General features: G+C 43.7%; 1 protein-coding gene across 2 annotated transcripts in view; it reads right to left on the bottom strand.

Annotated features, from left to right (window-relative positions):
* FER (FER tyrosine kinase) overlaps positions 1-12,026 on the bottom strand; it is a 772,263-nt gene that overhangs the window by 645,922 nt on the left and 114,315 nt on the right. Inside the window, exons 4-5 of one of the 2 annotated variants that reach the window (XM_069226371.1) lie at positions 9,956-10,055; positions 9,414-9,553 (exon numbers count right to left, since the gene is read on the bottom strand). In XM_069226371.1, coding sequence (XP_069082472.1) covers positions 9,531-9,553; positions 9,956-10,055 — 123 coding nt within the window. In that variant the 3' untranslated portion in view covers positions 9,414-9,530. Of the gene's footprint in view, positions 1-9,413; positions 9,554-9,955; positions 10,056-12,026 lie in introns of those variants that run through there. The other variant, XM_069226363.1, reaches the window with a different exon arrangement.

The raw sequence follows: 12,026 nt of genomic DNA, 5'->3' as shown, positions 1-12,026 counted from the left end.
TGTCTCGGGCCCGAGATTGTTGTGTGGCGGTATCTCGACCGGAGTCGGATGACTTCACCACATGCATGCCCTTTTTCGGTGCTGATGATCGGTCACCTATTTTTCGGGTTAAGCCATGGCCTGTTGGTGGTGGCGTCCCCTGGGCTTTTGTTGTCTTCTCGTGAGTTTTATGTTTCAACGTCTTACTCACGGTTTTCGGCGTTTCTTCGGGATCGAGCTCGTCCGAGTCCGATTCCTGGATGGAGAAAGTTTCTTCTTCCTCCTCGAAACGCCCTTGTCCTGTCGGCGCCGACACCATCTGCAGTCTTCTCGCTCTTCGGTCTCTTAATGTCTTCCTCGACCGAAACACTCGACAGGCTTCACAGGTATCCTCCTTGTGCTCTGGAGACAGACACAAGTTACAGACCAGATGCTGATCTGTATATGGATACTTGTTATGGCATTTTGGGCAGAAGCGGAATCGGGTCCGTTCCATCAGCCTTGAAGAGACACGTGGCTGGGCCGACCAGGCCCCGACGGGGGATCGAAAAAACCCCGAAGGCCCACCGGAGCTCTTCAAAAGTTGGTGTCGATCTGTTGTAACTAACCCGATACCGAACGCAAACAATACCGACGATTTTTCCGAGATTCTAACACTTTCCGACCCGAAACACAGAGCGAAAAGGAACACGTCCGAACCCAATGGCGGAAAAAAAAACAATCTAAGATGGAGTCGACGCCCATGCGCAATGGAGCCGAAATGGGAGGAGTCCCTCGATCTCGTGACTCGAAAAGACTTCTTCGAAGAAAAACAACTTGTAACACTCCGAGCCCAACACCAGATGGCGGGATGTGCACAGCATGTGTATCTGCAGCTACACATGCCATCGAACATATATATATACACACATATACACACACACTTTTTATTTTTTTACTTTTCGAAACACACAACTTTCCCATTTGATGGTGAACTACCCTCTACTCCAATACAGCACTAAAAATCTCAGTTCACTAATACTCAGATTACCTCATACGGTGGAATACATTGCAACACTTTCCATGCAATAGTTTAATCCAGTTTAGATAATTCCCTCTATCGTGCTTGTTGATGGTTTCAGCGTAAAGATGAATCAGTGGCAAAGTGATGCATTCACAGCCCCGACATCTACATCTGCCTATGTGTCACCTTTTACCTGCCATGCACCAGGCCCTTTTACACACCAGACTTCAAATATGAATGGATCTTGCAAAATGGTCAGACGCCTGGTAGTGTTTCCCTGGAGCTACTCGTCAGCCTCATAATCATCAGATACTAATTTACAGATAATCGCCCCCAGCGACAGGCATCTAAAAGATTCTGCCTACTAGACGGCTCCCCCTGTTGCCCTCAGAAAACAACGCCTGTCTTAGGCAGTTAACAGGCTACGACCTGCCTTTGAGAATGGGCCCAGCGTGGCTGTAGATGGGCCTCTGCTGACAGAGTGGAGGCGAGCCTGCAGTGAATGCTGCTGGGGCTGAACGCTACAGTTCCTCCCGCGGCCCTGTGTTGACTGCCGAGCCTCGCCCACGGCCACATGGTTGAGTAGCAGGGGCCGCAGTGACTGCTGAGGCCTGACCTGATAGGGGAAACTGGTGGTTGTCAGCTGGCCCCCTCTTGGACTGATCGGAGCACATGGGTTAAGAGAAGACTCGGTGCCGAGCAGAGACTTAATAGCGGTACAGGCCAGGAGACTGCCCCATTCTAAGAGAGGATGCCCCTGACTGGGAACGGCCAGCCAGTGATTCCTGTTACAGCATAAACCGTTTTTCAGGGGCCATATAGCATATTTGGAATTGGTAAAATTTATGAGCAATTTAAGCCCCTAAACCTTGCTTCTGGACCAGCAGATTCCAGCTGGCAGGGGGGGGAAGTGCACTGAATTGAGGGCCCTGCTCATACTAGGCCTGGGATTGAAATTGGACCCGTATAGACTTTGGGACTACAAAGTCCAAAGGCAACAACGGCCTGCCAGCAGAATTTTAGAAACAGAGGGTGTGAACAATAGCTGAGAGACTCCAAGAAGTCTATATTGAGGCATATCGGAAGGGGATGCTCCTGGCATTCACGAGGGCAGCTCTCATAGTTATGTTACCCTAGTCAGATAAGGATGTTGTGGAAGTCACTTCATATCGTCCCCTGTTTACATTAAATGTGGACGTAAAAATCCTGAGTAAGGTTCTCAGGACGCAGCTCATGGCATATTTCACAATGACCAATGTGGTTTTATACCAAAGAGGAATCCCTTTACACTTTAAGGAGCCTCTTGCTGGTCTGGCGTGCATTTGCCTCCATAGAGGACCAGTATGCGATAGACCTCCTTGACCTCGAACAAGCGTTTGAATATCTCTTTTGGGACTATTTGTGGAGGTATTACGAAGGCTGGGCATTGGGGATTCCTTTCTGAAATGGGTACAGTTACTGTATTCAAAAGCGATGGTGAGAGTTGGGGGAAGGTGTCACACCAAACCTCTTTACATCGTGGGACCAGACAGGATTGCCTTTCGCCTTCTTTGCTATTCGCATTAGCGATTGGGCCGGTGGCGTGACAGATGCATTATGTCCTGCAGGGCTTGAGTGTGCAGAACACATGTGCTCTCCTTATAAGCCAACAATGCCCTACTTTATTTGTGGCAGCCCAAGCATTCAGTTCCCATCATGCCGGGAGGACCTGCCACCTGCTGAGCTTCCAGTGCACGTCAAATGGCATAACATACTGGGGACACGTCTGTCAGCAAAGGCATGGGTAGCCGTACACAAGGGGGTCAGAAGTAAGTCCTCTAACACCTGATTTAAGCTGACACAATTTAACGTTAGACATCAGGTGTACCTGACCCCATTTACACTGGTAGGTGCTCTGCATGCCCCAGATGTAAACATATGGATGCGGATTTCATACACATGATTTGGGAGTGCCAGTGCCTTGGAAGTTACTGGGATGAGGTACTTGTTACCCTGAGCGTGGCCACGGGTTGGGACACCATCACGGACATAGGGCAGTGCCTACTGGGACAGGTACAAGTTCAAAAGGAAAAGAAGTTAAGCAGAAAGTTCTTACTGCTAGGGCTCATGCTGGGTACGCGTAGAATAGCCATTCACTGGCTATCCCAAACAGCCTCAAAGTACGCTGACTGGAGACAAGAGTGGATGTACGCAGAGGAGTGCCAAATGCTTAAATCCCATCAGGATCAAAACTGGCATATGACTTGCAGGCCTGGGCTGTGATGTTTACTGTTTTACTAGACCACCAGATGCCAGTCCTCCATGAACTGTGCAATGTAGGGGGCCGGGATTTCCCACAGATAAGCAGGTAGGGAGGGAGGCAGGGTCACATTGAGCCTGGGGTGGGGGTGAGGGTGGGGTTTGCAGTGACTGAACTGTTTTCATGTCAATGATATGCTTGATTTCCCTTTATGGTTATGGCCAGGCAGAAGGCACGTACGAGGGAACCAGGAGATGGATGTTGTATAAATAGCAATAAAAACCTATACACTAAAAAAAAAAAATATATTATGAGTAGACTTGTGCCTCCTCAATGGACAGCGTCCTCAAGCGGACCGTCCTCTTTTCAGTCCTATGCAGTTTTAGGTGTCTCATGAATAATTTATCAATGTCTTAAATGAGACATTCATCTCCTTGATGTACGGGGTTCAGAAAGCAATCAAGAACCAACACCCGCCCGCACCTCCTACCAACACCACCACAGATCTTGTGCCACACCAGATCCTGAACTCTTGGACTCCCATCACCACAGAGGATACCCAAAAACTCATTAAGTCAAGCGACTGGGAAGCACCCTCAGATGCGTGCCCTCATTACACTTTCAACCTGGCCAGTGCCACAATAGCACCTGACCTCTGAAGGACTATCAACCGATCCTTCGAGACTCCCGTCTTCCTATCTGACTAGAAGCATGCCAAGATCAACCCGTTACTCAGGAAATCCACTGGGGACCAAAGGGACCTAAAAATCTATAGACCCATCTCTCTGCTCCCTTTCCCAGCCATAGTAATGGAAAAGGCCATCAACTAGCAACTCACCGAATTCCTGGAGAGACACCAGATAGTAGACCCATCCCAATCCGGATTCAGGAGCGACCACAACACTGAAACAGCACTCCAAGCAGCCACCAATGACATACGTGCCATGCTAGGCCAAGGAGTTTTGGCCGCACTTATCCTCTTCGACCTCTCTGCCACACTTGGCACTGTCTCCCACTCCACCCTCTGCATCAGACTCCAGGATGCGGGCTTACGCAATGTAACACTGGAATGGATCAGATACCTCTTCACCGGAAGAACACAGTCAGACTACCGCCATTCACATCAGAAACAAAAGCCCCAAGGATCACCACTCAGCCTGAAGCTCTTCAACGTCTACATGGCCCCACTCACCAAGATCAACAAACAACACAGGTAAATAGAGTCTCCTACGCAGACAATACCCAGCTGATCCTCACCCTGTCCGACGACCCTGTAAAGACCAAGAGAAATTTCCACAATGGATGGAAGCCAGCTGCCTCAAACTCAACTCAGACGACCGAGATCCTCGTAATTGTCTCCACACCCTCTGCCTGGAACAACTCCTGGTGGCCTCCCACACTGGGAGACGCCCCCACTCCCACTGACCACGCACGCAATCTGGGCATAATCATTAACTCCTTTCTGTCCACGGCCCACAAGAACAACGTAATCTCATTGTCGTGCTTCCACACACTACAAAAGATCTTCAAGTGGATTACCACCAACTCAAGGAGAAGTCACCCACGTGCCCGTCAGTAGCAAACTGGACTACAGAAACTCACTCTATGCCGGCATCCCCAAAAAACTGCAATCAAGACTACAAAGAATCCAGAATGCAGCAGCCAGGATCATCCTGGACATCCCCCAACACCTCAGAGACCTACACTAGCTCCCATTCAACAAGCGCATCACATACAAACTTCTGATTCACACCTACAAGGCACTACACAACATAGGACCAGCCTACCATATCCACCGCCTCACCTTCTATGTACCCAACAGACAACTCCATTCTACCCTGCTTGCCCTCACAGCCATTCCAGAGATCCAAAAAAGCACAGCAAGAGGAAGATCTTTCTTCTACCTCGCAGCCCAGACATGGAATACGCTACCTCTCAAACCCAGATAGACGGCATCACTGAAGCAGTTCAGGAAGGAACTTAAGACCTGACTTTTCAATTGAGCAGCACGCCCGCAATAGCGCCTTGAGACCCACAGGTGATTAGCTGCGCTATAGAAATACTGATTAATTGATTTTCAATGGAACAACCCTTGGATAACCACATAGTGGTGTTCATATATTCTTGTAGTGCATGTTGAAGCTGGACAAATCTAAATAATACAGCAGCCATATTCCTAAAACAATTCACCAAATGATTTCAGCACCGTGACCTCCCATATGTCCCAGAGCTTAGACAGGCCAATCAGGTCCTCATTCCTGAGCCCCTGAAGTTTTTTTATAGATGGAAACATTGTGTATACCTCTAACCCACTATAGGGTCTAACCCACTTCTCGGAAGACCACCCAAAATAGTGTATTTTGCACAGTGTAAACGAATTTCAAAAGACTGAGCATCTTATGGAGCGCCACTCTTCCCTTTGGGTAACAGCAACAATGATTAATCTGGTCACTGCCAGGTCCAAATAACTAAATTCACATTCACCTTTCGTGAGAGAGGAGCTACTGGGTGGTCACAGTGTCCAGACAGGAAGAAGACACAATATCAATAAATACATACAGAAAAGATGATTTTAATTGCAGTAATGCCACTCCTGACTCAAAGGTTTACAGAGAACAAGCTAAGTATGGACTGTAGTCCGGCCATCTCCTTTTGGTTCTGAGGGCCTTAGGAGGTGGCAGAATGGTGAATGACATGCTGATCCTTGGTAAGAGGCAGATTATATCACTGTGCTGGTAGCAGCTCTATCAAAGCTGATTTCAGTTTGGCTCTCTCCATGGCGACATGCTTGTTATTAGGACTCTCTTTCAGAGCAAGTAGCATGGCTTTTAGCTTGAGAGTGAAAGGAAAGCCGCTGAAGGTGGCCAGACCCAAAGCTTTTTGTGTGTTTTTAATATCTGGGCAGTGTAAACAAGGGTATAAACAGAGGGTTGTGCAGGAAGGTGTAGAAATATTTCTTTTTATTATTTGGGGTGAAGGGTATTGCCATGGATGGTAGGAGGAGTGACGGGATACCAGATACTCTTTTCACTTTATTTATTTATTATCTGAAACGCATCCAGACACAGATTTTTTTTCAGGATGGGGAAGGACATGACAAGGAGGTAAGAAAAGTTGTCATGGCTTCCCATGAACTCTCTGCACCTCTGTCTAGCAGTGAGATAAGCTCTGGATTGGGATGGCAAAGGCAATCACAACAAACAAATTGTAGATGGATAGTGCTCAATACCATGGAGTTTTCCATTGTGGGATTCCAAGTGATATCACAGACAACCCAAGGTCTTGTTTACGCCTCATGGAACCTGCTAAACCATGATTCGAGAGAGAAAACTGCAGACCTTCAGATGTCAATCCAAACTAGAGAGAATTCAGCTAGATGACTTCACTTGAGACACTCAAACACATGGATCCTTACAACTGAAATCCTACTGAATGTGCAGTAGTAGCCATGCTAATACTCTATGTATGAAATACTTTTGGATACAGATGCTCCAAAGGAAGTCTAGTTACAGAATGGGGAACAGTAAATATTATTTTTTAATTTTAACCTGGCTATCTAGCCTCAATCTACTGAATTGAACCACTTTACATAAGGGTCCTGATAAAAGTGCCTGTCATTTAAGACTTTGAGTGAGTGATGTCACATGTTAGGTGTAGTCCAGGTTTCATACCGGGGCCTCTCACCGTTTTAAATCATGTGAGAGGGAGGCAATAAAGCATCTTTGGTCCACCTGAAAACACTTTTATTTTCTGAATTTGGTCCAAAAGCATATGATTAGCCACTAGAGATCACTAAGAACAGGTTGTGAGATTCGAATTCATTTTTGATCTATGAGAAATAAAGGACACAAGATGTCCCACAGGTCGTTTCCCTCCTACTAAAGAACCATTTTTGAAGCATACCATGCTATGAGTGTGGTTGTTGTACTTCCTGCATTACATACAACACACTCACACGTAGGACCCATGGATCCACAACTTAAGGAGGCTGTTATACATACACATTAGGTTCCCACACTCTTGGTTAATTTAGATCACATGGGAAAGTCCAATACTTAATCTATAATTCTACATGCCCAGATATCAGCAGGATACATTTTGGTATTAAGCACCTGCAAACCAAAATACAACGGGCTTGTTGACATGAAAGTGTCTGATCACTTTAGATAAAAGGTAGCTTGGGTGTGTTCAAAGTACAATTCCCAATCAATTTCAGACAAACTGACTGCTTTCAGGGTTTTTGTTGTTTAAGATCTAAAACATATGGTTGCAGTCACAGCTCCTTGGCTACAATCCTTAAATGTAGTAGGCATGGTCATTTCTGACAAACTAAAACTAGTCTGCCACTAGTTCGAAGTCTTTGAAAAAGATGAGAGATCAATCAGAAGAATGATTGAAAATCATGCAGGGGCTTAATTTTCTCAATTGCTGAAGTGTGTCTCCCCATCATATACAAGAACTTTGAGCACAATATCCATATGTCAAAATTCTCTAAATCAGCATCTGTACTTAAATTCTTGACTCTAGTCATTTGCACTATTACAGCCGCTTATATAGCCAAATCATGGGAATATCAAACTATTTAATATTATTGGAAACCTTTTTTTTAATACTCACTGTAGCAGTAGCAGGAAAACATAGGTAATATACTCAAACTGCGGATCTTGGGAATAAAGGGAGGACACTGGAGGTGTGAGAGGTGATCACACTTTTATTGGCATATAGGATAGTCAAGTAGGATTTAGCCAGGAGGTGGAAAGCTAGTGATCGCCCCATCCACCAATACAAGAAGGGAGTTGGGGCATCAACCACTGTTACGATAGGGAAGTATATATAAAGAGAGGTTTCCCTAACAAGCACAAAAATGTTTGGGGAGAGGGCACAGTGGGATTACTCCCAAAATAGGCACTACCAGACAATATTGGCTTCCCTCCTCTTCCTCCTTCACAGTGCATCAAATACTCATATAGGCTCCCATAACTTCCTTGCACTGTTGACAAAACTATAAAATAGACGGGATGACAATTAAAGAATTGCAACTAAAACAATAAGCTATGTATAGGAAAACACCAGCGAGAACTGTTATTTGCACAAAGGTTGTGATAGTCCTGGTTGTGTGTGATTTAATAGAAAAACGATTTAAAGGAATACTATTACTCTTACACCATTTAAACTAGACAGTTTAATGGACATTTTCAGGATGAATGGCATTTACAGTTCAATAGAAACAAATTCATAGACAGTCTTTTATTTTCAGAATTTGTATTCTGCATACTTTTTATTTTAAGGTGCACGTTAGAATGGCTGCATTTGTTACTTCCATGAACATTTTTTGAACGTATTTATTGCAGTCCATGATGTCAGAACACAACATTTTAAATTTCTGTCTTTTACATGGTCAAGCAGTTACTTTGAATGCTTTATATTTGCTGATCCCTTACCACCCCTAAACCTCATCCATTTTTGCCTCCTGAAAATGCCTCCCCATACGCAAACTACACACATCTCTGACCCCAATATTCCATCCATCCATGAACCCTAAATACCCCTCACCACAACTAAACTCCCCCATCCCTGAACGTTTACTACTCCAAACTCTACTCATTTCTTAACCTAAAAACCCCTCACACTACTATCAATTTCCACCCATTCCTAAACCGTAAAACGCTTTTCAACGTCTAAACCCCACCCATCCCTGTACCTTAAAATACAGCACCAACCCTAAACTCCACGCAATCCTAAACCCAAAAAAACCCTCACCAACCCAAAGTCCACCCATTCATGACCCTTAAAATCCCTCACCACTTCTGAACACCATCATTCTTGAACTCTAAAAACCCTTTCTGCATAGAAATTCCACCTATCCTTGACCCTTTAAAACTGCACACCACCTGAAACTCCACCCTTTCCCGAACACTAACACCCTTCTCCACCCCAAAACTCACAGAACCTTAAAAACAATCACCGACCCTAAACTTCACTCATCGGTACACCCTAAAAAACCCTCACCACCCGAAGCTTTAATCATTTCTGATACAAAAAAGCCCTCACCACCCCTAAATTCCACATATCCCTGAATCCCAAAAAATCCATCCTACCCTTAATCTTCAATCAAGAGTGTGATTTTGAATGTTTCCTTCACATTCTTTACTTTAAAATGTTTCAATTTTTTAATTTATTTATTTGTATTTCCTTAAAATTTACTTTCCTTAAAATTGTTATTCTATGATTTGGTCTCCTCCAATGTGGTTTCACAGTTTTCGTTTTTCCATTAATTCACATACATCTTGTCTATATGGGTCTAAATATTCATGCAGCTGAAGTTGCTTGACCTGTGAAATCAACAAAATAGTTCCAACTATGTGATATATTTAACAAAAGACAATGACTTTGTTACACTCTCATATTTACCCATTATTATAACTAAAAGGCCTGTGGCATAGTTTATAAAATCAATAAAAACCTGTGGAAAAATAAAAGGAAATGTAATTTGCAAATGTCCTAAAATTCTTTAAGGGGCAACAGAAACGTACCAATAACACAGAGTTACTTTGCAACATGGAAAAGTATAGGGATTTAAGTAATTCAGTTTACGTTGCCTGTGATAATATAGAGAATACCAAATAAAATATGAAGTTATTATGCACTTCGAATTTAAATCTGTATATTTTCTATAAATTTGATTTAAAAGACAAAGTGAACAGAAGAATTGCAAAGTGCACACAGCAATGTACCTTTAGTCAAAGCTTCCTTAAACTTCTCCTTCGCAGTGTTAACTTCTTTTGTCAGTTGTCTATAACTTCCTTTAATCTTTTCGAGTTCAGTCTTTGTCACCTATCAATATACATTAGAAATGTATTAGAAAGAGAATATATAGTCTCGAACAGGTTATTTTTGTAAAACATTTTTACTATCTAGTAGAAGATCCCATCATAAACCCTTGTCTCGCAAATACTGCCAAAATCTAACTAAACCTCAAATCAACCGTAGGAAGGCAAGTGTCTATTTGCTTCGTTGATGTGACCCATTACATCATGCAAGTGTGACAGAATACTTTGATCAAATAACATGGATATACTTACTTCAGATAAAACAAGGGGGGGAGAAGAGAAGTTCAGATAAATAGAAGCCACAGACAAGTTGGAAAAGAAGAATGGAAGGTACACAGTACGCATAGAAGTATAGAAAGAGGGATCTAACATGGGCAGGAAGAGGATGAAACGTGATACGTAAACTGAAAAGGAATGAGTAGAAAAGTAAGTGAAAGATAGACTCACCATGAGGAACATTTAGGACCCCACACTAAAATCATGAGTTAAAACCTGGTAGGGAAATATAGCTTTCTGCTACACTTTACCTCAGATTAGCATCAACTTAATAGTGGCGGGGCATAATGAGCAGTAAAAACTGCACCCTATTTTTTTGTGCATCACTGCTGAGTTTTGCTGGTTGTACAGGAGGGACATTTTTGTCATCCAATGTGTTTTACCACTGCAGTGACACTAACAAAAATTGAACTCCACACACACACGCTATTATACCACACACACACACGCTATTATATCACAAAACTATAAGAATACCTTTCAGGAGAACCCCGCAGTAAAGGAATTAGCACTTACCATTGCAGGAGATGGCTCAAAGGGCAAGTAAAACATTAAAACATTAGTTAGTAATAGACGTTCTTTTTATGAGCGTAAAAGCGATATTTTTTTAAATTCATATTTGATGGTTTATAAAATGTTACAACTCGCTGTGCTGTCATTTCAGAACACTAGCCACAAGTCAGGTACCATGTTTTCTGTTTACCTTTACTCACCCGCTATCAAGCAAAAAAAAGGAAGACCATCGGGAGGTCTGATCATTTGGATCAGAACTTCACTACTGGGAAACTCCATAGTAACTCATGCTGTATTAAGCAAGGAAATCCAGACGCTTGCAGTAAAATATGAGGGGTGGTCACTCGAAATAGTAAACGTGTACAGGGTGTGCAGAATTATTAGGCAAATGAGTATTTTGACCACATGATCCTCTTTATGCATGTTGTCTTACTCCAAGCTGTATAGGCTCGAAAGCCTACTACCAATTAAGCATATTAGGTGATGTGCATCTCTGTAATGTGAAGGGGTGTGGTCTAATGACATCAACACCCTATATCAGGTGTGCATAATTATTAGGCAACTTCCTTTCCTTTGGCAAAATGGGTCAAAAGAAGGACTTGACAGGCTCAGAAAAGTAAAAAATAGTGAGATATCTTGCAGAGGGATGCAGCACTCTTAAAATTGCAAAGCTTCTGAAGCGTGATCATCGAACAATCAAGCGTTTCATTCAAAATAGTCAACAGGGTCGCAAGAAGCGTGTGGAAAAACCAAGGCGCAAAATAACTGCCCATGAACTGAGAAAAGTCAAGCGTGCAGCTGCCACAATGCCACTTGCCACCAGTTTGGCCATATTTCAGAGCTGCAACATCACTGGAGTGCCCAAAAGCACAAGGTGTGCAATACTCAGAGACATGGCCAAGGTAAGAAAGGCTGAAAGACGACCACCACTGAACAAGACACACAAGCTGAAACGTCAAGACTGGGCCAAGAAATATCTCAAGACTGATTTTTCTAAGGTTTTATGGACTGATGAAATGAGAGTGAGTCTTGATGGGCCCGTGGCTGGATTGGTAAAGGGCAGAGAGCTCCAGTCCGACTCAGACGCCAGCAAGGTGGAAGGGGAGTACTGGTTTGGGCTGGTATCATCAAAGATGAGCTTGTGGGGCCTTTTCGGGTTGAGGATGGAGTCAAGCTCAACTCCCAG

The sequence above is a fragment of the Pleurodeles waltl genome, chromosome 1_1, assembly GCF_031143425.1.
Source record: "Pleurodeles waltl isolate 20211129_DDA chromosome 1_1, aPleWal1.hap1.20221129, whole genome shotgun sequence".
NCBI lineage: Eukaryota > Metazoa > Chordata > Amphibia > Caudata > Salamandridae > Pleurodeles > Pleurodeles waltl.
This window is presented reverse-complemented; position numbering and strand designations above follow the sequence as displayed.